Genomic DNA, 23,309 nt, shown 5'->3' on the forward strand with positions numbered 1-23,309 from the left:
AAAAATGCATTCGAAAACAGCATGCCAGTCAAGTGACAAACTTCAACATATAAAAGCGCAATTCCAAGAAAACAGTAGTCATGTTGTGAGTTTATAGTTAATGATTGAACAAACCCAGAAAATTTCTGATTAAAAGTATACCTCTTGAGATGTCTTCCTCCTGTCAGGGAGCACGAGTGTGTTAGCTTGGCTGCCTGGGACTATAGTAGATCCTATACTCATCCTGGGTCCAACTAACATGTAGCGTTTGTCTCCAGATCTGTACTGGATGCTGTGACACAGTGTCCCATCATAGTTAGTCTCTTGTAGATATTTAGAAGTGTAGTCTGTGGATTTGGAGCACTGCATTGCAATCAGCACAATGATACTGATGAAAAAAAGTGCTGAAACTGAGGCCAAAGTTATCATCAGGTAAAAAGTGACATTATTATCCTCATCTGCTCTGGATGAACTTTTCACATCAGAAGCTGCAAAAGCCTCTTTGGGCTCCACAAGTCTGACAAGGACAGTAGCTGTTGCTGAGAGTGACACGTTCCCATTGTCTTTGACCAGTATGAGCAGTTTGTGCTCAGCCTCGTCTGTCTCTGTGAATGAGCGAAGTGTCCTGATCTGTCCTGTATATCGGTCCAAAGTAAAGAGACTGTGGGCAGTAACTTCCTGCAGTGAAAAGAGTAACCAGCCGTTATATCCTATATCAGCATCATAGGCTCTGACTTTAGTCACCAAGTGACCTGCGTTGACATTGCGGGGAATCTCCTCCACACCTTCAGCAGAACCGTTGGAGCTGAGTGGATACAGGATGACTGGAGCGTTGTCATTCTGATCCAGAATGAACACGTTCACTGTGACGTTGCTGCTCAGAGACGGACTTCCTGAATCTGACGCAACAACGTGGAACTGGAAGGTTTTCACTGTTTCAAAGTCAAAACTCTTCAGAGCAGAAATGTCTCCAGTTTCAGAGTTTATGCTGAGAAATGAAGTCAGTTTATTATCGTCATGTCCGTTTCTGAGAATATGGTAGGAAATGTGTGCATTCTCATTCTCATCCCGATCAAAAGCTTGAACTGAAAACACAGAGGCTCCAGGCTCATTAGCTTCAGTGACATAGAAAGTGTAGGGACTGAGTGAAAACTCTGGACTGTTGTCATTCACATCTGACACCACCACACTGATTGTCTTTTCTGAGGACAATGGAGGCTGGCCAGCGTCTTTTGCAGTTATTGTTATGTCATAATGTGACTGTTTCTCTCTGTCCAGGGCAGATTTGGTCACTAATGAATACATTTTATCTTGTATGGAGGGTGATAAAGCAAAAGGAACATCCTCACCTACGGAGCAAATAACTTTCCCATTAAGACCAGAGTCCAAGTCATTGACACTGATAAGGGCAACTGTAGTTCCAGGTCTGGAGTCCTCAGGGATGGAGCTGGAAAATGAGGTGACTTCAATCTCAGGTGCATTGTCATTCATGTCAGCTATTTTGATAACAACACTTTTTTGTGTTGATAGGGGAGCAAGACCTTTATCTGATGCTTGAATTTCAATTTCATATTTGTCCTTTTCCTCATAGTCTATGGGTCCTTTCACAATAATCTCACCCGTTAAAGAGTCTATTTCAAAAATCTTGAAGAATTTACGATTCACACTGTTGCTAAATGAGTAAACTACATCTCCGTTTGGTCCTTCATCTAAATCAGTTGCATTTACTTTTATGACAGTTGTACTAACCGGAGCATTTTCATCAAGCAACACTGAATAAACATCTTGAGTGAAAACGGGTGTGTTATCATTCACGTCTAAAACATTAACTAAAATATTCATGCTGCCAGTTTTATAAGGTTTCCCACCATCAACTGCGGTTATTACCAACGAGTGGCTTCCTGCTACTTCCCTATCTAAAGATTTTTGCACAATTAATACAGGTGTTTTGCCATCTTCACCTTTATCTTTAATTTCCAAACGAAAGTGCTCATTGGCGCTGAGTCTGTACTGCTGAATAGCGAAAGGACCGGCATCTGGATCTCGTGCGGGTTGAAGAGGAATACGCACTCCAGGCAGCACAGATTCAAAAATGTCTAGCATTGTGTTTTTTTCTGGGAAAATGGGAGAATGGTCATTTATATCTAACACTTCTACTCCTATGTAGTGCACCTCCAGTGGGTTTTCTAAAACGGTTTTCAGATTCAAAATACATGTGCTGGTCCGCTCGCAAATCTCCTCTCTGTCGATCTTTCGGCTCACATACAGGATGCCATCGTTCTGATTTACATGGAAAAGAGGATCCATGTTACTGGAAACAACCCGATACTTCCGGTCTTTCAGTGTGCGTTTATCTAATCCCAAATCCTTTGCGACGTTTCCAACCACAGTTCCTTCTTTTACTTCCTCGGAGATTGAATATCTTAGTTGCGCGGAGGCCAGACTCCACAAAAGCACAGCAACGACGGAACCGATCCACCGTCCTCTCGCCCTTCTCGCCGTGCATCCTCTTTGTTCCATGATTCAAAACAAATCTCTCATAGATTCCACGCGCGATCAATAATCGTATTGAGAAAAAACAATGTAGCACATCCAGTCATGCAAATAACACTCGTTCAAAAAATGTTAACAACACACGATAAGATTTATGAAGGCTGCAGAGAACCGAGGAGCAGATCTGGCTGTGTCGGACTGAGAACGCAGTAGATGGGTGGAAACAAAACGCACAGACAAGATGAAGCCGTCATTGTCGTAACACACTGACACCGCGCGATCCAAATGTACACTACAACCGTGCCAGTTTTTACAATTGCATTTCACAGTTTTACGTTTTTGTTGAATTGGCAGTCTGAATGGTCGTGGACAAGCACTACACACCTTGAGATAATGCATGAAAGAAAACGTATGTCCTTATTGACAGGCAGAGTTTACCCCACCTTCCCATCAAAATTTGTCGTATTGCTTTACGATCTATAAATTAAAACACACGCTACAAAGAAGAGAGGAAATGTATTTATCTGACATTTTATATGTTAATAATGTGCATCAGATTTTCAGGACCATGGACAGTGAATGACAGCAGCTATTCTTTGGCCCGGGCCGATAAATACACGATGAGCTTCTTCATTATAATTTTGACGTAACAAACGTCGCATTCACACATTCTGATTTCAGGGAGAGTGCAGAATATTTGATCATCTGCACCTATTGGTCAAATGTGTCCGATAGGTTTTTCTGACTATAGTCAAAGGGTGCAGGAATAACACAGGGTGAGACATCCCATAGGATTGCACAATACCCAACTGTTCCTATGGTTATATCTGTGACTAATGCCAGTGCAGGATAATTATGATTGAAATGGCGAACTCACTGTCAGCGGATTATCAACAAAACTACTGAGAGAGGATTCCGGCGGGAAAGAGATGGCCTTTATATAAACTTCTTACCTCCTCAGATGTCTTCCTCCTGTCAGGGAGCACTAGAGTGTTAGCTTGGCTGCCTGGGACTATAGTAGATCCTATACTCATCCTGGGTCCAACTAACATGTAGCGTTTGTCTCCAGATCTGTACTGGATGCTGTGACACAGTGTCCCATCATAGTTAGTCTCTTGTAGATATTTAGAAGTGTAGTCTGTGGATTTGGAGCACTGCATTGCAATCAGCACAATGATACTGATGAGAAAAAGTGCTGAAACTGAGGCCAAAGTTATCATCAGGTAAAAAGTCACATTATTATCCTCATCTGCTCTGGATGAACTTTTCACATCAGAAGCTGCAAAAGCCTCTTTGGGCTCCACAAGTCTGACAAGGACAGTAGCTGTTGCTGAGAGTGACACGTTCCCATTGTCTTTGACCAGTATGAGCAGTTTGTGCTCAGCCTCGTCTGTCTCTGTGAATGAGCGAAGTGTCCTGATCTGTCCTGTATATCGGTCCAAAGTAAAGAGACTGTGGGCAGTAACTTCCTGCAGTGAAAAGAGTAACCAGCCGTTATATCCTATATCAGCATCATAGGCTCTGACTTTAGTCACCAAGTGTCCTGCGTTGACATTGCGGGGAATCTCCTCCACACCTTCAGCAGAACCGTTGGAGCTGAGTGGATACAGGATGACTGGAGCGTTGTCGTTCTGATCCAGAATGAACACGTTCACTGTGACGTTGCTGCTCAGAGACGGACTTCCTGAATCTGACGCAACAACGTGGAACTGGAAGGTTTTCACTGTTTCAAAGTCAAAACTCTTCAGAGCAGAAATGTCTCCCGTTTCAGAGTTTATTCTGAGAAATGAAGTCTGTTTATTATCTTCGTGTCCGTTTCTGAGAATATGGTAGGAAATGTGTGCATTCTCATTCTCATCCCTATCAAAAGCTTGAACTGAAAACACAGAGGCTCCAGGCTCATTAGCTTCAGTGACATAGAAAGTGTAGGGACTGAGTGAAAACTCTGGACTGTTGTCATTCACATCTGACACCACCACACTGACTGTCTTTTCTGAGGACAATGGAGGCTGACCAGCGTCTTTTGCAGTTATTGTTATGTCATAATGTGACTGTTTCTCTCTGTCCAGGGCAGATTTGGTCACTAATGAATACATTCTTTCTTTTAAGGATGGTGATAAAGCAAAAGGAACATCCTCACCTACGGAGCAAATAACTTTCCCATTAAGACCAGAGTCCAAGTCATTGACACTGATAAGGGCAACTGTAGTTCCAGGTCTGGAGTCCTCAGGGATGGAGCTGGAAAATGAGGTGACTTCAATCTCAGGTGCATTGTCATTCATGTCAGCTATTTTGATAATCACACCTTTTTCTGTTGTTAAAGGAGCTAAACCTTTATCAGATGCTTCAACTTCAATTTCATATCTGTTCTTCTTCTCATAGTCAATTAAACCTGTAACGGTTATCTCACCTGTTGATGGATTGATATCAAATAGATTTAAAATATTCTGACTCATACTGCTGCTGAAAGAGTAAACAACATCTCCATTTGGTCCTTCATCTAAATCTGTTGCATTCACTTGAATGACTGTTGTTCCTACTGGTGCGTTTTCATCGAGCATCGCAGAATAATCTCTAGTGAAGACAGGAGCGTTATCATTAATGTCCAAAACATTTATTAGAATGTTCATGTTGCCGGATTTTGGAGGTTTCCCACCATCCACTGCGATTAGTACTAAAGAATGGCTCGCTGCGGATTCTCGGTCTAAAGCTTTTTTAATGACTAATATTGGTGTCTTTCCATCATCTCCTTTATCCTTAACTTCCAAACGGAAGTGATCATTTTGGCTGATTTTATATTGTTGAACAGAAAAATGACCACTGTCTGGATCACTTGCTGGTTTTAGCTGAATACGTACTCCGGGCAGAACGTTTTCAGAAATCTCTAACCTCTTTGTTTTCTCTGGGAAACTGGGAGAATGATCGTTTATGTCCAGCACCTCCACTTCAACATAATGAACCTCCAGCGGATTTTCCAGAACCGTTTTTACATTCATTAAACACGCACTGCTCTGCGGACAAACCTCTTCTCTGTCAATCTTCCGGCTCACATAGAGGATGCCATCGTTCTGGTCTACACGGAAAAGGGGATCAGCGCCGCTGGAAACAATCCGATACTTCCTGTCTTTCAGCGTGCTTTTATCTAAGCCCAGATCCTTAGCGATGTGTCCAACCACAGTTCCTTCAGTAACCTCCTCAGGAACTGAATATCTTAACTGCGCCGAGGCCAGACTCCACAAAAGCACAGCAACCACGGATCCAGCCAAATATCCGCGCGACCGTCCTCGCTCGCGTCTTCTTTGTTCCATCGTGAAAACCGAACGCTTCAGTCATCCACCAGAAAGATCGTGACTACCTTATAAACACGGAACCTGACAGTTTCCTAAATAAACTCATTCATTCTCCTTCTATAACGGGAATAAGAGAAGAAGCACAGTCACCAGCGGTCTCAGTGCCGAAGTGAGAATGTTTTTTAAGAGGTGGAACCAAACAGCAATGAAGACAAGCGCTGACACCGCCGACACTTTACATTACACTGACACCACGCGTTATTATTTCTAACTGCACGTTTGTAAGATGTTCTACACATCAGGTGTGTGGTAGATTATCTTTAACCATTGCTAACCAACGAGCAAAGCTTGTGGAGGAAATTACACAGGCTTCCTTCAAAGCACGTTGCGGTGATTGTGTGGATATTTAAAATCAATTGTTGATGATTATTGATCTGCAAATTTACTTATTGTGTCAAAATATGACATAATTCTCAGCAACCAAAAACAAACTCTTCAAGTACCAATGACAAGCAATTGTAACATGTTTTGGCTTATGAACCATTTCAATGATTGCATTGTGCATAAAGAGTTTAGTCGAGACCTGTTCTATGTACAATGTGCCTTAATGTAACTTTGTTATGATTTGATGCTATACAAATAATTTTCAATCGATTTGATTAGATTTCCCCATCTCTTCAGGTTAAATGGTTACGATCTGGTTTTAGAAAGTTTTTTAAAAAACATACTGTAGTTGTTATACAACAGAATACAAGAGCTTTCCTTTTCTTATTTTAATTGTTATGGCTAAGTTAAGTATTGAACAGGCACAAGTATCAAACTGAAACAACACTTTTTGTATACTCTTACGCAAATTTCAATGATTGTCTGAATGCTAAAGTATAAATAGCAGAAATACAAAAAGAATCCTAAATCCCTGCATGAAGTAAGTGATATTATGAAAGAGTTCACTGAAACATTTAAAAAGTAGTGGACTATATAAGCACTAAATGCTGTCAACTGAAAGGAATGTCACTATAAAGCCAAATATTAACAATAAAAATTCCTAATTTACCAGGCACACCCAAGGAAACTTACAATGTCACCTACCAAGTACTGAAAAATGTTACCTGCAAAGGTATAGTTGATGTTTAGCCTTCAATCAATACAGTTTAAACAGTCTTATCTGCAGTGTATTAATACTGCAGCAGGTGGCTTTACAAACAGTCAAGTGAATCATGTTTCAGCACAACGGACAGCGACATTGTGACTCAGCCTTCCCCCAGAGCCAAAATGTACATCATAAAAACAGGAAACAGGTGGTTACTATGACTACCCCAAAAAGACAATTCACTTTTTGAATGAAACCACCTTACCTCCTCAGATGTTCTTCTCCTGTCAGGGAGCACTAGAGTGTTAGCTTGGCTGCCTGGGACTATAGTAGATCCTATACTCATCCTGGGTCCAACTAACATGTAGCGTTTGTCTCCGGATCTGTACTGGATGCTGTGACACAGTGTTCCATCATAGTTAGTCTCTTGTAGATATTTAGAAGTGTAGTCTGTGGATTTGGAGCACTGCATTGCAATCAGCACAATGATACTGATGAGAAAAAGTGCTGAAACTGAGGCCAAAGTTATCATCAGGTAAAAAGTGACATTATTATCCTCATCTGCTCTGGATGAACTTTTCACATCAGAAGCTGCAAAAGCCTCTTTGGGCTCCACAAGTCTGACAAGGACAGTAGCTGTTGCTGAGAGTGACACGTTCCCATTGTCTTTGACCAGTATGAGCAGTTTGTGCTCAGCCTCGTCTGTCTCTGTGAATGAGCGAAGTGTCCTGATCTGTCCTGTATATCGGTCCAAAGTAAAGAGACTGTGGGCAGTAACTTCCTGCAGTGAAAAGAGTAACCAGCCGTTATATCCTATATCAGCATCATAGGCTCTGACTTTAGTCACCAAGTGTCCTGCGTTGACATTGCGGGGAATCTCCTCCACACCTTCAGCAGAACCGTTGGAGCTGAGTGGATACAGGATGACTGGAGCGTTGTCGTTCTGATCCAGAATGAACACCTTCACTGTGACGTTTCTGCTCAGAGACGGACTTCCTGAATCTGACGCAACAACATGGAACTGGAAGGTTTTCACTGTTTCAAAGTCAAAACTCTTCAGAGCAGAAATGTCTCCAGTTTCAGAGTTTATGCTGAGAAATGAAGTCACTTTATTATCGTCATGTCCGTTTCTGAGAATATGGTAGGAAATGTGTGCATTCTCATTCTCATCCCGATCAAAAGCTTGAACTGAAAACACAGAGGCTCCAGGCTCATTAGCTTCAGTGACATAGAAAGTGTAGGGACTTAGTGAAAACTCTGGACTGTTGTCATTCACATCTGACACCACCACACTGACTGTCTTTTCTGAGGACAATGGAGGCTGACCAGCGTCTTTTGCAGTTATTGTTATGTCATAATGTGACTGTTTCTCTCTGTCCAGGGCAGATTTGGTCACTAATGAATACATTCTTTCTTTTAAGGATGGTGATAAAGCAAAAGGAACATCCTCACCTACGGAGCAAATAACTTTCCCATTAAGACCAGAGTCCAAGTCATTGACACTGATAAGGGCAACTGTAGTTCCAGGTCTGGAGTCCTCAGGGATGGAGCTGGAAAATGAGGTGACTTCAATCTCAGGTGCATTGTCATTCATATCAGCTATTTTGATAACAACACTTTTCTCCGTAGTTAGTGGAGCAAGACCTTTATCAGATGCCTCAATTTCAATCTCGTACTTATCCTTTTGCTCATAGTCTATAAGACCTTTGACAGTTATTTCACCTGTTGATGGATTGATGTCAAAGAGCTTAAATAATTCATTATTCACACTGTTACCAAACGAGTAATACACTTCTCCATTCTGACCTTCATCTAAATCAGTTGCATTCACTTGTACAACAGTAGTGCCAACTGCAACATTTTCAGTGAGTGTCACAGAGTAAATATCCTTCGAGAAAATCGGCGTGTTATCATTAACATCCAAAACATTCACCAAAATATTCATGTTGCCAGATTTTGGAGGTTTCCCCCCATCTAACGCCGTGAGCACCAAGGAGTGACTACACGCTGCTTCCCTATCCAAAGATGTCTGCAATACCAATATCGGTATCTTTCCATCATCTCCTTTATCCTTTATTTCCAACCGAAAGTGACCGTTTTGACTGAGAATATATTTTTGTACGGAAAACTGACCACTATCAGGATCACGTGACGGTTTTAGCTGAAATCGAGCTCCGGGCAACACGGATTCAGAAATCTCTAACCTCTTTGTTTTCTCTGGGAAACTGGGAGAATGATCGTTTATGTCCAGCACCTCCACTTCAACATAATGAACCTCCAGCGGATTTTCCAGAACCGTTTTTACATTCATTAAACACGTACTGCTCTGCGGACAAACCTCTTCTCTGTCAATCTTCCGGCTCACATAGAGGATGCCATCGTTCTGGTCTACACGGAAAAGGGGATCAGTGCCGCTGGAAACAATCCGATACTTCCTGTCTTTCAGCGTGCTTTTATCTAAGCCCAGATCCTTAGCGATGTGTCCAACCACGGTTCCTTCAGTAACCTCCTCAGGAACTGAATATCTTAACTGCGCCGAGGCCAGACTCCACAAAAGCACAGCAACCACGGATCCAGCCAAATATCCGCGCGACCGTCCTCGCTCGCGTCTTCTTTGTTCCATCGTGAAAACCGAACGCTTCAGTCATCCACCAGAAAGATCGTGACTACCTTATACACACGGAACCTGACAGTTTCCTAAATAAACTCATTCATTTTCCTTCTATAACGGGAATAAGAGAATAAGCACAGTCACCAGCGGTCTCAGTGCCGAAGTGAGAATGTTTTTTAAGAGGTGGAACCAAACAGCAATGAAGACAAGCGCTGACACCGCCGACACTTTACATTACACTGACACCACGCGTTTTTATTTCTAACTACACGTTTGTAAGATGTTCTACACATCAGGTGTGTGGTAGATTATCTTTAACCATTGCTAACCAACGAACACAGCGTGGAAACAAAATTACACATTGAGGTGATTGTGTGGATATTACAACATCCATTTTTCATGCCCGAATTAAATGACCTTGACAACACAGATTATTTTTTCAAAAATCAAAGACAAACCTCTCAATCACCAATGAATGTGAACGAATGTTCAAGGAAGACTTTTCCACCTAAATAATGTATTTTTAATCCCCCACATTGTAAGAACTTTCAAATTCAACCTTTGTGGTTGTAGATAAGTATTGACCGTGCACAAGTACAAGAATGTAAATAAATCTTTTCATAGATCTCTTGCAAATATCACTGATCAACCCAAAAAGAACAAATAGCACAAACATAATGTCAAATCCCTCCATGAAGTCAAAGATATTATGGGAGAGTTGATGGAGATATTTGCAAAGTACGTTTAAAAAAAAAACAACAAAGCAATAAATACTGCCAGCCTAAATTGGTAACTCATACCCAAGCCACACATTAATGATAGAAAATCATGATTACCAGGCACACTCAAGGAACGCAACATATTGCCATGTAATGAAAAATGTTACCTGAGAAGACATAATTGGTGTTTAACCACCCAACAATACAGTTTAAACCACCTTACCTCCTCAGATGTTCTCCTCCTGTCAGGGAGCACGAGAGTGTTAGCTTGGCTGCCTGGGACTATAGTAGATCCTATACTCATCCTGGGTCCAACTAACATGTAGCGTTTGTCTCCAGATCTGTACTGGATGCTGTGACACAGTGTCCCATCATAGTTGGTCTCTTGTAGATATTTAGAAGTGTAGTCTGTGGATTTGGAGCACTGCATTGCAATCAGCACAATGATGCTGATGAGAAAAAGTGCTGAAACTGAGGCCAAAGTTATCATCAGGTAAAAAGTCACATTATTATCCTCATCTGCTCTGGATGAACTTTTCACATCAGAAGCTGCAAAAGCCTCTTTGGGCTCCACAAGTCTGACAAGGACAGTAGCTGTTGCTGAGAGTGACACGTTCCCATTGTCTTTGACCAGTATGAGCAGTTTGTGCTCAGCCTCGTCTGTCTCTGTGAATGAGCGAAGTGTCCTGATCTGTCCTGTATATCGGTCCAAAGTAAAGAGACTGTGGGCAGTAACTTCCTGCAGTGAAAAGAGTAACCAGCCGTTATATCCTATATCAGCATCATAGGCTCTGACTTTAGTCACCAAGTGTCCTGCGTTGACATTGCGGGGAATCTCCTCCACACCTTCAGCAGAACCGTTGGAGCTGAGTGGATACAGGATGACTGGAGCGTTGTCGTTCTGATCCAGAATGAACACGTTCACTGTGACGTTGCTGCTCAGAGACGGACTTCCTGAATCTGACGCAACAACGTGGAACTGGAAGGTTTTCACTGTCTCAAAGTCAAAACTCTTCAGAGCAGAAATGTCTCCAGTTTCAGAGTTTATGTTGAGAAATGAAGTCAGTTTATTTTCGTCATGTCTGTTTCTGAGAATATGGTAGGAAATGTGTGCATTCTCATTCTCATCCCGATCAAAAGCTTGAACTGAAAACACAGAGGCTCCAGGCTCATTAGCTTCAGTGACATAGAAAGTGTAGGGACTGAGTGAAAACTCTGGACTGTTGTCATTCACATCTGACACCACCACACTGACTGTCTTTTCTGAGGACAATGGAGGCTGACCAGCGTCTTTTGCAGTTATTGTTATGTCATAATGTGACTGTTTCTCTCTGTCCAGGGCAGATTTGGTCACTAATGAATACATTTTATCTTCTACGGATGGTGATAAAGCAAAAGGAACATCCTCACCTACGGAGCAAATAACTTTCCCATTAAGACCAGAGTCCAAGTCATTGACACTGATAAGGGCAACTGTAGTTCCAGGTCTGGAGTCCTCAGGGATGGAGCTGGAAAATGAGGTGACTTCAATCTCAGGTGCATTGTCATTCATGTCAGCTATTTTGATAATTACACTTTTTTCTGTAGCCAGTGGAGCAAGACCTTTATCAGATGAACGAATTTCAATTTCATATTTGTCCTTTTGCTCATAGTCTATCAATCCTTTTACAGTAATTTCGCCTGTTGACGAATTTATATCAAAAAGTTTCAATAACTTTTGATTGATACTATCGGTAAACGAATAAATTAAATCACCATTTGGTCCTTCATCTAAATCTGTTGCATTCACTTGTATGACTGTTGTTCCTACCGGTGCGTTCTCATTGAGCATCACAGAATAAACGTCTTGATGGAAAACAGGAGCGTTATCATTCACATCTAGAACATTTATTAAAATGTTCATGTTGCCGGATTTTGGAGGTTTCCCACCATCCACTGCGGTTAGTACTAAAGAATGGCTCGCTGCAGATTCTCGGTCTAAAGACTTTTTAATAACCAGTATAGGTATTTTACCATCATCTCCTTTGTCCTTAACTTCCAAACGGAAGTGATCATTGTCGCTAATTTTATATTGTTGAACAGAAAAATGACCACTGTCTGGATCACGTGAGGCTTGTAGCTGAATACGTACTCCGGGCAGAACGTTTTCAGAAATCTCTAACCTCTTTGTTTTCTCTGGGAAACTGGGAGAATGATCGTTTATGTCCAGCACCTCCACTCCGACATAATGAACCTCCAGCGGATTTTCCAGAACCGTTTTTACATTCATTAAACACGTACTGCTCTGCGGACAAACCTCTTCTCTGTCAATCTTCCGGCTCACATAGAGGATGCCATCGTTCTGGTCTACACGGAAAAGGGGATCAGTGCCGCTGGAAACAATCCGATACTTCCTGTCTTTCAGCGTGCTTTTATCTAAGCCCAGATCCTTAGCGATGTGTCCAACCACAGTTCCTTCAGTAACCTCCTCAGGAACTGAATATCTTAACTGCGCCGAGGCCAGACTCCACAAAAGCACAGCAACCACGGATCCAGCCAAATATCCGCGCGACCGTCCTCGCTCGCGTCTTCTTTGTTCCATCGTGAAAACCGAACGCTTCGGTCATCCACCAGAAAGATCGTGACTACCTTATAAACACGGAACCTGACAGTTTCCTAAATAAACTCATTCATTCTCCTTCTATAACGGGAATAAGAGAATAAGCACAGTCACCAGCGGTCTCAGTGCCGAAGTGAGAATGTTTTTTAAGAGGTGGAACCAAACAGCAATGAAGCCAAGCGCTGACACCGCCGACACTTTACATTACACTGACACCACGCGTTATTATTTCTAACTACACATTTTTGTAAGATGTTCTACACATCAGGTGTGTGGTAGATTATCTTTAACCATTGCTAACCTCCGAGCACAGAGTGTAAACAAAATGACACAGGCCTCCTTTAAAACACTTTGCGGTGATTGTGTGGATATTACAATATTCGTTGGTGATGATTGATTTGCGAATTTACTTATTTTGTCAAAACATGAATATTTTTCAGAAACCAAAAACAAACCCTGTAAGTACCAATGACAGCAAGTGCTACAGGTTGCAGTTTATGTAACATTTCAATTATTGCATTTTTATCTCTTCAAGTTAAATAGTGCTGAACTGGTTTAAGAAGCATTTTTCACTCCATCATTCAGTAGTTTTAATTCTACAGATTATCACAGCTTTCCTTTTCATCATATAGAAATCTGTAACTTATTTTGTTATCCACCAGGCACAAGCATCAAACTGAAGTAAATGTTTTAATTCACTCTTACTCAAATTTCAATGATTGACTGAATGCAAAAGTTCAAATAGTAGTAGCACAAAGAAAATGTCCGACCCTTCCATTAACTCAGAGATATTATGGAAGAGTTGATGGAGATTTTTGCAAAGTAACAGACTACAAGAACAATGAATGCTGCCCACCTAAATTACGAAGTCATACTCAAGCCACAAATTGATACAAATTTGTAATTACCAGGCACACCCAAGGAAACTTACAATGTCACCTGCCAAGTAATGAAAAATGTTACCTGCAAAGGTATAGTTGATGTTTAGCCTTCAATCAATACAGTTTAAACAGTCTCACCTGCAGTGTATTAATACTGCAGCTGGTGGCTTTACAAACAGTCAAGAGGTGATTTATGTTTCAGCACAACGGACAGCGACATTGTGACTCAGCCGGCCCCCAGAGCCAAAATGTACATCATAAAAACAGGAAACAGGTGGTTACTATGACTACCCCAAAAAGACAATTCACTTTTTGAATGAAACCACCTTACCTCCTCAGATGTCCTCCTCCTGTCAGGGAGCACTAGTGTGTTAGCTTGGCTGCCTGGGACTATAGTAGATCCTATACTCATCCTGGGTCCAACTAACATGTAGCGTTTGTCTCCAGATCTGTACTGGATGCTGTGACACAGTGTCCCATCATAGTTAGTCTCTTGTAGATATTTAGAAGTGTAGTCTGTGGATTTGGAGCACTGCATTGCAATCAGCACAATGATACTGATGAGAAAAAGTGTTGAAACTGAGGCCAAAGTTATCATCAGGTAAAAAGTCACATTATTATCCTCATCTGCTCTGGATGAACTTTTCACATCAGAAGCTGCAAAAGCCTCTTTGGGCTCCACAAGTCTGACAAGGACAGTAGCTGTTGCTGAGAGTGACACGTTCCCATTGTCTTTGACCAGTATGAGCAGTTTGTGCTCAGCCTCGTCTGTCTCTGTGAATGAGCGAAGTGTCCTGATCTGTCCTGTATATCGGTCCAAAGTAAAGAGACTGTGGGCAGTAACTTCCTGCAGTGAAAAGAGTAACCAGCCGTTATATCCTATATCAGCATCATAGGCTCTGACTTTAGTCACCAAGTGTCCTGCGTTGACATTGCGGGGAATCTCCTCCACACCTTCAGCAGAACCGTTGGAGCTGAGTGGATACAGGATGACTGGAGCGTTGTCATTCTGATCCAGAATGAACACGTTCACTGTGACGTTGCTGCTCAGAGACGGACTTCCTGAATCTGACGCAACAACGTGGAACTGGAAAGTTTTCACTGTTTCAAAGTCAAAACTTTTCAGAGCAGAAATGTCCCCAGTTTCAGAGTTGATGCTGAGAAAAGAAGACAGTCTATCGCCGCTTCCATCTCTTAAAAGCTGGTAGAAAATAAGGGCATTGTCACTTTCATCAGGATCAGTTGCTTTCACTGAAAATACGGAGACTCCGGGTTTGTTGTTCTCAGTGACGTAAAATGTGTAAGGGCTTGAAGAAAATTCAGGATTGTTGTCATTTACATCTGATATAAAGATTTGTATAGTCTTTTCAGTTGAAAAAATTGGGACACCTGCATCTTTTGCAACAATTGTGATATCATATTGAGAAATAGTTTCTCTGTCTAGCTGGGATTTGGTTACTACAGCATACATGTTTTCTTGTAAGGATGGAAATAAAGTAAAGGGGGCATCTTCGCTAATTGTGCAAATGACCCTACCATTGATTCCAGAGTCTAAATCACTGACACTAATCAAGGCCACTGTAGTTCCTATTTTTGAATCTTCCTTGATCAAGCTAGAAAATGATGTCACTTCTATCTCGGGGGCATTATCATTCACATCAATAACAGTTATTATTACACTTTTGTCAGTTTTAAGAGGAACTGGTCCTTTATCGGATGCCTGAATGTCAATTTCAAAGCTTTTACTTTTCTCGAAATCTATCTGACCTTTGACTTGAACTTCTCCTGTGTGTGAATCTACAGTAAATAGATCCATTAGTTTAGGGTCGACTTCGTTTCCAAAGGAATAAATTATTTCTCCGTTTGCATCCTGGTCCAAATCGGTTGCATTTACTTGAATCACTACAGTACCCGCGGGGACGTTTTCCTGTAATGTGGCCGAGTACACGTCTTTAGCAAACACGGGCGAGTTGTCATTAACATCAAGCACATCCACAATGATTTCTATGTTGCCAGACCTCACCGGTTTTCCTCCATCTATTGCTGTGAGACGTAGTTTATGTTTCCCGGCCGTCTCTCTGTCCAACTGCCTCTGTAGAACTAGAAATGGTACTTTAAGGTCTTCACCTCTATCCTTGACTTCTATTTTAAAATAGTCGGTATGGCTGAGTTTATACTGCTGAATGGAAAACTGGCCTACATCAGGGTCGCGCGCAGCTTGTAGTTGAAATCTTGCTCCTGCTAGAGCCGACTCGGAAATCTCAAGTCTTTTCTCTTTCTCTGGAAAAACAGGCGAATGGTCATTTATATCAAGTATTTCCACGGTCACGTAATGAATTTCGAGCGGATTTTCCAGCACGGCTTTCATTTGGATCAAACATGGACTGGTCCGTCCGCAAATCTCCTCCCTGTCTATTCTTCCCTTTACATACAGGATTCCATCAATTTGACTGACTTGAAACGGGGGCTCGGCTGAGCTCGTTACGATGCGATATCCTCTGTTTTTGAGCGCACTTTTATCTAGACCCAAATCCTTAGCTGTATTTCCGACAACGGTTCCATCTTCAACCTCCTCTGATATCGAGTACTTGATCTGTGCAAAAGCTCCAATCCATAAAACATCCAGACCAAGCAACAAGGCAACCCAACACAGTCGTACTCCCCAGGCGTTGCATCCTCTTTGTTCCATGATTTAACAACGAGAAATAATCGTCCGTTTAAAATGTGTTTTTGTTAAAGACGTTTTGCTCGTCACGGTCCCGAACGATGACCGGTCTCTGTTTTAACAGCAACTGCTGGAAATAAAACAGCCCCGTCGCGATGTTCAAGTATACCGTTTCAGACAAATGCTGGACTTGAATGAAATAAAGCTCGTGATGTAAAGAGCTGCGTAATGCACAGACTCGCCTAACTTTACTGACACCAAGCGTTGAAAGAGTTATCTACACATGCTGCAGTGTCCTAATATCAACGTTAACATTTTACAATCCCGAACAGTAATGTAAACGCATTTTTGTGGCGTCAGATAAAGAAATTTCTGCTTTTCCGTTGACTGGGGAAGATAGTGTATTTTTATTTCCCTAAGTTTTTTTTTTTCTCAATGAAATGTGTTAAATGTGATGGAATGTCAACGAAGAAAAAATGTTTCATCGAGTGGTTACTAACGAACAGCACAGAATACGTGGCGTCCCCAAAATAATTGTACATGATCAGCACCATGGACAGTGTGAGTTGAAGGCTTCGTTCCGTAAAAATAAATCGTCTTTTGAAATCACACGTTTACTTGGAACGCGCCTTAAAACATATCTTTCAGAAAACATACATGCAAAATCACCTTACCTCCTCAGATGTCCTCCTCTTGTCAGGGAGCACTAGTGTGTTAGCTTGGCTGCCTGGGACTATAGTAGATCCTATACTCATCCTGGGTCCAACTAACATGTAGCGTTTGTCTCCAGATCTGTACTGGATGCTGTGACACAGTGTCCCATCATAGTTAGTCTCTTGTAGATATTTAGAAGTGTAGTCTGTGGATTTGGAGCACTGCATTGCAATCAGCACAATGATACTGATGAGAAAAAGTGCTGAAACTGAGGCCAAAGTTATCATCAGGTAAAAAGTCACATTATTATCCTCATCTGCTCTGGATGAACTTTTCACATCAGAAGCTGCAAAAGCCTCTTTGGGCTCCACAAGTCTGACAAGGACAGTAGCTGTTGCTGAGAGTGACACGTTCCCATTGTCTTTGACCAGTATGAGCAGTTTGTGCTCAGCCTCGTCTGTCTCTGTGAATGAGCGAAGTGTCCTGATCTGTCCTGTATATCGGTCCAAAGTAAAGAGACTGTGGGCAGTAACTTCCTGCAGTGAAAAGAGTAACCAGCCGTTATATCCTATATCAACATCATAGGCTCTGACTTTAGTCACCAAGTGTCCTGCGTTGACATTGCGGGGAATCTCCTCCACACCTTCAGCAGAACCGTTGGAGCTGAGTGGATACAGGATGACTGGAGCGTTGTCGTTCTGATCCAGAATGAACACGTTCACTGTGACGTTGCTGCTCAGAGACGGACTTCCTGAATCTGACGCAACAACGTGGAACTGGAAGGTTTTCACTGTTTCAAAGTCAAAACTCTTCAGAGCAGAAATGTCTCCAGTTTCAGAGTTTATGCTGAGAAATGAAGTCAGTTTATTATCGTCATGTCCGTTTCTGAGAATATGGTAGGAAATGTGTGCATTCTCATTCTCATCCCGATCAAAAGCTTGAACTGAAAACACAGAGGCTCCAGGCTCATTAGCTTCAGTGACATAGAAAGTGTAGGGACTGAGTGAAAACTCTGGACTGTTGTCATTCACATCTGACACCACCACACTGACTGTCTTTTCTGAGGACAATGGAGGCTGACCAGCGTCTTTTGCAGTTATTGTTATGTCATAATGTGACTGTTTCTCTCTGTCCAGGGCAGATTTGGTCACTAATGAATACATTTTATCTTGTATGGAGGGCGATAAAGCAAAAGGAACATCCTCACCTACGGAGCAAATAACTTTCCCATTAAGACCAGAGTCCAAGTCATTGACACTGATAAGGGCAACTGTAGTTCCAGGTCTGGAGTCCTCAGGGATGGAGCTGGAAAATGAGGTGACTTCAATCTCAGGTGCATTGTCATTCATGTCAGCTATTTTGATAATCACACCTTTTTCTGTTGTTAAAGGAGCAAAACCTTTATCAGATGCTTCAACTTCAATTTCATATCTGTCCTTCTTCTCATAGTCAATTAAACCTGTAACGGTTATCTCACCTGTTGATGGATTGATATCAAATAGATTTAAAATATTCTGACTCATACTGCTGCTGAAAGAGTAAACAACATCTCCATTTGGTCCTTCATCTAAATCTGTTGCATTCACTTGAATGACTGTTGTTCCTACTGGTGCGTTTTCATCGAGCATCGCAGAATAATCTCTAGTGAAGACAGGAGCGTTATCATTAATGTCCAAAACATTTATTAGAATATTCATGTTGCCGGATTTTGGAGGTTTCCCACCATCCACTGCGGTTAGTACTAAAGAATGGCTCGCTGCGGATTCTCGGTCTAAAGCTTTTTTAATGACTAATATTGGTGTCTTTCCATCATCTCCTTTATCCTTAACCTCCAATCTGAAGTGATCATTTTGGCTGATTTTATATTGTTGAACAGAAAAATGACCACTGTCTGGATCACTTGCTGGTTTTAGCTGAAATCGAGCTCCCGGAAAAACGTTTTCAGAAATCTCTAACCTCTTTGTTTTCTCTGGGAAACTGGGAGAATGATCGTTTATGTCCAGCACCTCCACTCCGACATAATGAACCTCCAGCGGATTTTCCAGAACCGTTTTTACATTCATTAAACACGTACTGCTCTGCGGACAAACCTCTTCTCTGTCAATCTTCCGGCTCACATAGAGGATGCCATCGTTCTGGTCTACACGGAAAAGGGGATCAGTGCCGCTGGAAACAATCCGATACTTCCTGTCTTTCAGCGTGCTTTTATCTAAGCCCAGATCCTTAGCGATGTGTCCAACCACAGTTCCTTCAGTAACCTCCTCAGGAACTGAATATCTTAACTGCGCCGAGGCCAGACTCCACAAAAGCACAGCAACCACGGATCCAGCCAAATATCCGCGCGACCGTCCTCGCTCGCGTCTTCTTTGTTCCATCGTGAAAACCGAACGCTTCAGTCATCCACCAGAAAGCTCGTGACTACCTTATAAACACGGAACCTGACAGTTTCCTAAATAAACTCATTCATTCTCCATCTATAACGGGAATAAGAGAATAAGCACAGTCACCAGCGGTCTCAGTGCCGAAGTGAGAACGTTTTTTAAGAGGTGGAACCAAACAGCAATGAAGACAAGCGCTGACACCGCCGACACTTTACATTACACTGACACCACGCGTTTTTATTTCTAACTACATGTTTGTAAGATGTTCTACACATCAGGTGTGTGGTAGATTATCTTTAACCATTGCTAACCTCCGAGCAAAGCTTGTGGAGGAAATTACACAGGCTTCCTTCAAAGCACGTTGCGGTGATTGTGTGGATATTTAAAATCAATTGTTGATGATTATTGATCTGCAAATTTACTTATTGTGTCAAAATATGACATAATTCTCAGCAACCAAAAACAAACTCTTCAAGTACCAATGACAAGCAATTGTAACATGTTTTGGCTTATGAACCATTTCAATGATTGCATTGTGCATAAAGAGTTTAGTCGAGACCTGTTCTATGTACAAAGTGCCTTAATGTAACTTTGTTATGATTTGATGCTATACAAATAATTTTCAATCGATTTGATTAGATTTCCCCATCTCTTCAGGTTAAATGGTGTCGATCTGGTTTTAGAAAGATTTTTAAAAAAACATACTGTAGTTGTTATACAACAGAATACAAGAGCTTTCCTTTTCGTATTTTAATTGTTATGGCTAAGTTAAGTATTGAACAGGCACAAGTATCAAACTGAAACAACACTTTTTGTATACTCATGCAAATTTCAATGATTGCCTGAATGCTAAAGTATAAATAGCAGAAATACAAAAAGAATCCTAAATCCCTGCATGAAGTAAGTGATATTATGAAAGAGTTCACTGAAACATTTAAAAAGTAGTGGACTATATAAGCACTAAATGCTGTCAACTGAAAGGAATGTCACTATAAAGCCATATATTAACAATAAAAATTCCTAATTTACCAGGCACACACAAGGAAACTTACAATATCACCTACCAAGTAATGAAAAATGTTACCTGCAAAGGTATAGTTGATGTTTAGCCTTCAATCAATACAGTTTAAACAGTCTTATCTGCAGTGTATTAATACTGCAGCTGGTGGCTTTACAAACAGTCAAGAGGTGAATTATGTTTCAGCACAACGGACAGCGACATTGTGACTCAGCCTGCCCCCAGAACCAAAATGTACATCATAAAAACAGGAAACAGGTGGTTACTATGACTACCCCAAAAAGACAATTCACTTTTTGAATGAAACCACCTTACCTCCTCAGATGTTCTCCTCCTGTCAGGGAGCACTAGTGTGTTAGCTTGGCTGCCTGGGACTATAGTAGATCCTATACTCATCCTGGGTCCAACTAACATGTAGCGTTTGTCTCCAGATCTGTACTGGATGCTGTGACACAGTGTCCCATCATAGTTAGTCTCTTGTAGATATTTAGAAGTGTAGTCTGTGGATTTGGAGCACTGCATTGCAATCAGCACAATGATACTGATGAGAAAAAGTGCTGAAACTGAGGCCAAAGTTATCATCAGGTAAAAAGTCACATTATTATCCTCATCTGCTCTGGATGAACTTTTCACATCAGAAGCTGCAAAAGCCTCTTTGGGCTCCACAAGTCTGACAAGGACAGTAGCTGTTGCTGAGAGTGACACGTTCCCATTGTCTTTGACCAGTATGAGCAGTTTGTGCTCAGCCTCGTCTGTCTCTGTGAATGAGCGAAGTGTCCTGATCTGTCCTGTATATCGGTCCAAAGTAAAGAGACTGTGGGCAGTAACTTCCTGCAGTGAAAAGAGTAACCAGCCGTTATATCCTATATCAGCATCATAGGCTCTGACTTTAGTCACCAAGTGTCCTGCGTTGACATTGCGGGGAATCTCCTCCACACCTTCAGCAGAACCGTTGGAGCTGAGTGGATACAGGATGACTGGAGCGTTGTCGTTCTGATCCAGAATGAACACGTTCACTGTGACGTTGCTGCTCAGAGACGGACTTCCTGAATCTGACGCAACAACGTGGAAGTGGAAGGTTTTCACTCTTTCAAAGTCAAAACTCTTCAGAGCAGAAATGTCTCCAGTTTCAGAGTTGATGCTGAGAAATGAAGTCAGTTTGTTTTCATTACTGGCATTCCTGAAAATACGATATGAAATCAGCGCATTGTCTCCCTCATCACGATCGGACGCTCTGACAGAAAACACGGAGGCTCCTGTTGGATTATTCTCGGTAATGTAGAAAGTGTACGGGCTCTGTGAAAACTCTGGTCTGTTATCATTCGTGTCAGACACAAACACGCTGATCGTCTTTTCGGATGTTAAAGGTGGTTCACCTGCGTCTTTGGCGATGATTGTAATGCCATATCTGGATTTCTGCTCCCTGTCGAGCAGTGCTTTCGTGACGACAGCAAACATATTATCCTGTATTGACGGGGTTAATGCAAATGGGGTGTCTTCGGACAGAGAGCCAATTATCTTGCCATTTATACCAGAATCCAAATCAGAAATGCCGATAAGAGCCACGGTCGTTCCTGGTCTAGAGTCCTCTGAAACTGCACTTGACAATGATGCCACTTCTATTTCAGGAGGATTATCGTTTGAATCTCCAATTTTAATTATAACACTTTTGTCAGTTCTGAATGGAATATTTCCTTTATCAGAGGCCTGAATATCAATGTCATAGCTGTCTTGTTCCTCGAAATCTACAAGACCTTTCACGACGATCTCACCAGTAATATAGTTGATATCAAACAGCTCTCGTATTTTACCTTTGACATCACTGCCAAATGAATAAACCACTTCTCCGTTGGTACCGTCGTCCAAATCGGTTGCATTAACTTGGATGACAGTTGTGCCCACTGGGGCGTTTTCTTGTAACACTGCTGTATATGTGTCTTTGGTGAATACTGGCATATTGTCATTCACATCAAGGACATCTATGTATATTTCAACAGTACCTGTTTTTGGCGGGTGTCCGCCATCTACAGCCGTTAATAGCAATTTATGATGACCTTTATTCTCTCTATCTAGTTGTCTCTGTAATTGCAAAATTGGAGTTTTACCGTCTCTTCCTCGGTCTTTAATCTCTAAACGAAAGTATGCATTCTGGCTGATTTTATACTGTTGGACAGAGTTTGTGCCAGCATCCGGATCCTGGGCATTTTGTAATTGATATTTAGCTCCAGGCAACGCAGACTCTGAGATCTCGAGCCTCTTTGTTTTCTCTGGAAATGTAGGCGAGTGGTCGTTGAGGTCCATTATCTCCACAGCAACATAATGTACTTCGAGCGGGTTTTCCAGTACAGTTTTGAGGTTAATCAAACAGACGGTGCTCTCTTTACACACTTCTTCGCGGTCTATTTTATGGCTCGTATAAAGGACCCCGTCATTCTCATCTACCTCAAAAAGAGGTTCGCCCGATCCAGCCATAATACGAAATCCCCTTTGCTTCATTACATTGAGGTCTATTCCCAGATCTTTCGCTATATTCCCGACAAAACTCCCCTCTTTGAGTTCTTCGGAAATAGAATACCTCAGTTGTGCTGATGTTTCTGTGAAGAAAAACATCAAAACCAAACCGTCGAGCAATAGTAATCGTGGTCGCCATGATTCCCGTCCTCTTTGTTCCATATTGTGATGTAAATGCACAAATCCAAACACGTCCACAATGTTCCACCTGTCTAGATTTTTTTGTCCATCATGGAAAGGCGTATATTCACTTCAACAAATCGTGCGATTACTCCGACCATGCCAGTGAATTGTTGTCCTGCTAATCTGAACGCAGTCGGGGCGGACTGCTTTATCCCACACGGAGACACTACCAGGCATTATAAAGATAAGGTACTGCCACCTCGTGAATGTGTACGATAAAACATGTTATTACCTT

At 41.8% G+C, this 23,309-nt stretch overlaps 7 protein-coding genes across 7 annotated transcripts; all 7 read right to left on the bottom strand.

The window, feature by feature from the left end:
• Positions 1 to 129: 129 nt before the first annotated feature.
• LOC115050437 (protocadherin alpha-8-like) lies at positions 130 to 2,499 on the bottom strand. Its single transcript, XM_029513278.1, has one exon. The coding sequence runs from the start codon at positions 2,497 to 2,499 to the stop codon at positions 130 to 132; it is 2,370 nt and encodes a 789-aa protein (XP_029369138.1).
• An 872-nt stretch (positions 2,500 to 3,371) lies between these two features.
• Positions 3,372 to 5,780, bottom strand: LOC115050438 (protocadherin alpha-8-like). The gene has a single exon (XM_029513279.1). It carries the CDS (start codon positions 5,778 to 5,780, stop codon positions 3,372 to 3,374), a length of 2,409 nt encoding a protein of 802 aa, XP_029369139.1.
• A 1,232-nt stretch (positions 5,781 to 7,012) lies between these two features.
• LOC115050440 (protocadherin alpha-8-like) lies at positions 7,013 to 9,475 on the bottom strand. The gene has a single exon (XM_029513281.1). The coding sequence runs from the start codon at positions 9,473 to 9,475 to the stop codon at positions 7,013 to 7,015; it is 2,463 nt and encodes an 820-aa protein (XP_029369141.1).
• An 84-nt stretch (positions 9,476 to 9,559) lies between these two features.
• On the bottom strand, positions 9,560 to 12,763 carry LOC115050442 (protocadherin alpha-8-like). Its single transcript, XM_029513282.1, has 2 exons — positions 10,406 to 12,763; positions 9,560 to 9,574 (listed from the first exon to the last, which is right to left on the bottom strand). Exons 1-2 carry the CDS (start codon positions 12,761 to 12,763, stop codon positions 9,560 to 9,562), a joined length of 2,373 nt encoding a protein of 790 aa, XP_029369142.1.
• Positions 12,764 to 13,888: 1,125 nt separating this feature from the next.
• Positions 13,889 to 16,351, bottom strand: LOC115050443 (protocadherin alpha-3-like). Its single transcript, XM_029513283.1, has one exon. The coding sequence runs from the start codon at positions 16,349 to 16,351 to the stop codon at positions 13,889 to 13,891; it is 2,463 nt and encodes an 820-aa protein (XP_029369143.1).
• A 641-nt stretch (positions 16,352 to 16,992) lies between these two features.
• On the bottom strand, positions 16,993 to 19,356 carry LOC115050116 (protocadherin alpha-8-like). Its single transcript, XM_029512855.1, has one exon. It carries the CDS (start codon positions 19,354 to 19,356, stop codon positions 16,993 to 16,995), a length of 2,364 nt encoding a protein of 787 aa, XP_029368715.1.
• An 88-nt stretch (positions 19,357 to 19,444) lies between these two features.
• Positions 19,445 to 23,053, bottom strand: LOC115050444 (protocadherin alpha-3-like). Its single transcript, XM_029513284.1, has 2 exons — positions 20,674 to 23,053; positions 19,445 to 19,455 (listed from the first exon to the last, which is right to left on the bottom strand). The coding sequence occupies exons 1-2, from the start codon at positions 23,051 to 23,053 to the stop codon at positions 19,445 to 19,447; spliced, it is 2,391 nt and encodes a 796-aa protein (XP_029369144.1).
• Positions 23,054 to 23,309: the final 256 nt, after the last annotated feature.

This window comes from Echeneis naucrates, chromosome 10 (assembly GCF_900963305.1).
Source record: "Echeneis naucrates chromosome 10, fEcheNa1.1, whole genome shotgun sequence".
Taxonomy (NCBI): Eukaryota; Metazoa; Chordata; class Actinopteri; order Carangiformes; family Echeneidae; genus Echeneis; species Echeneis naucrates.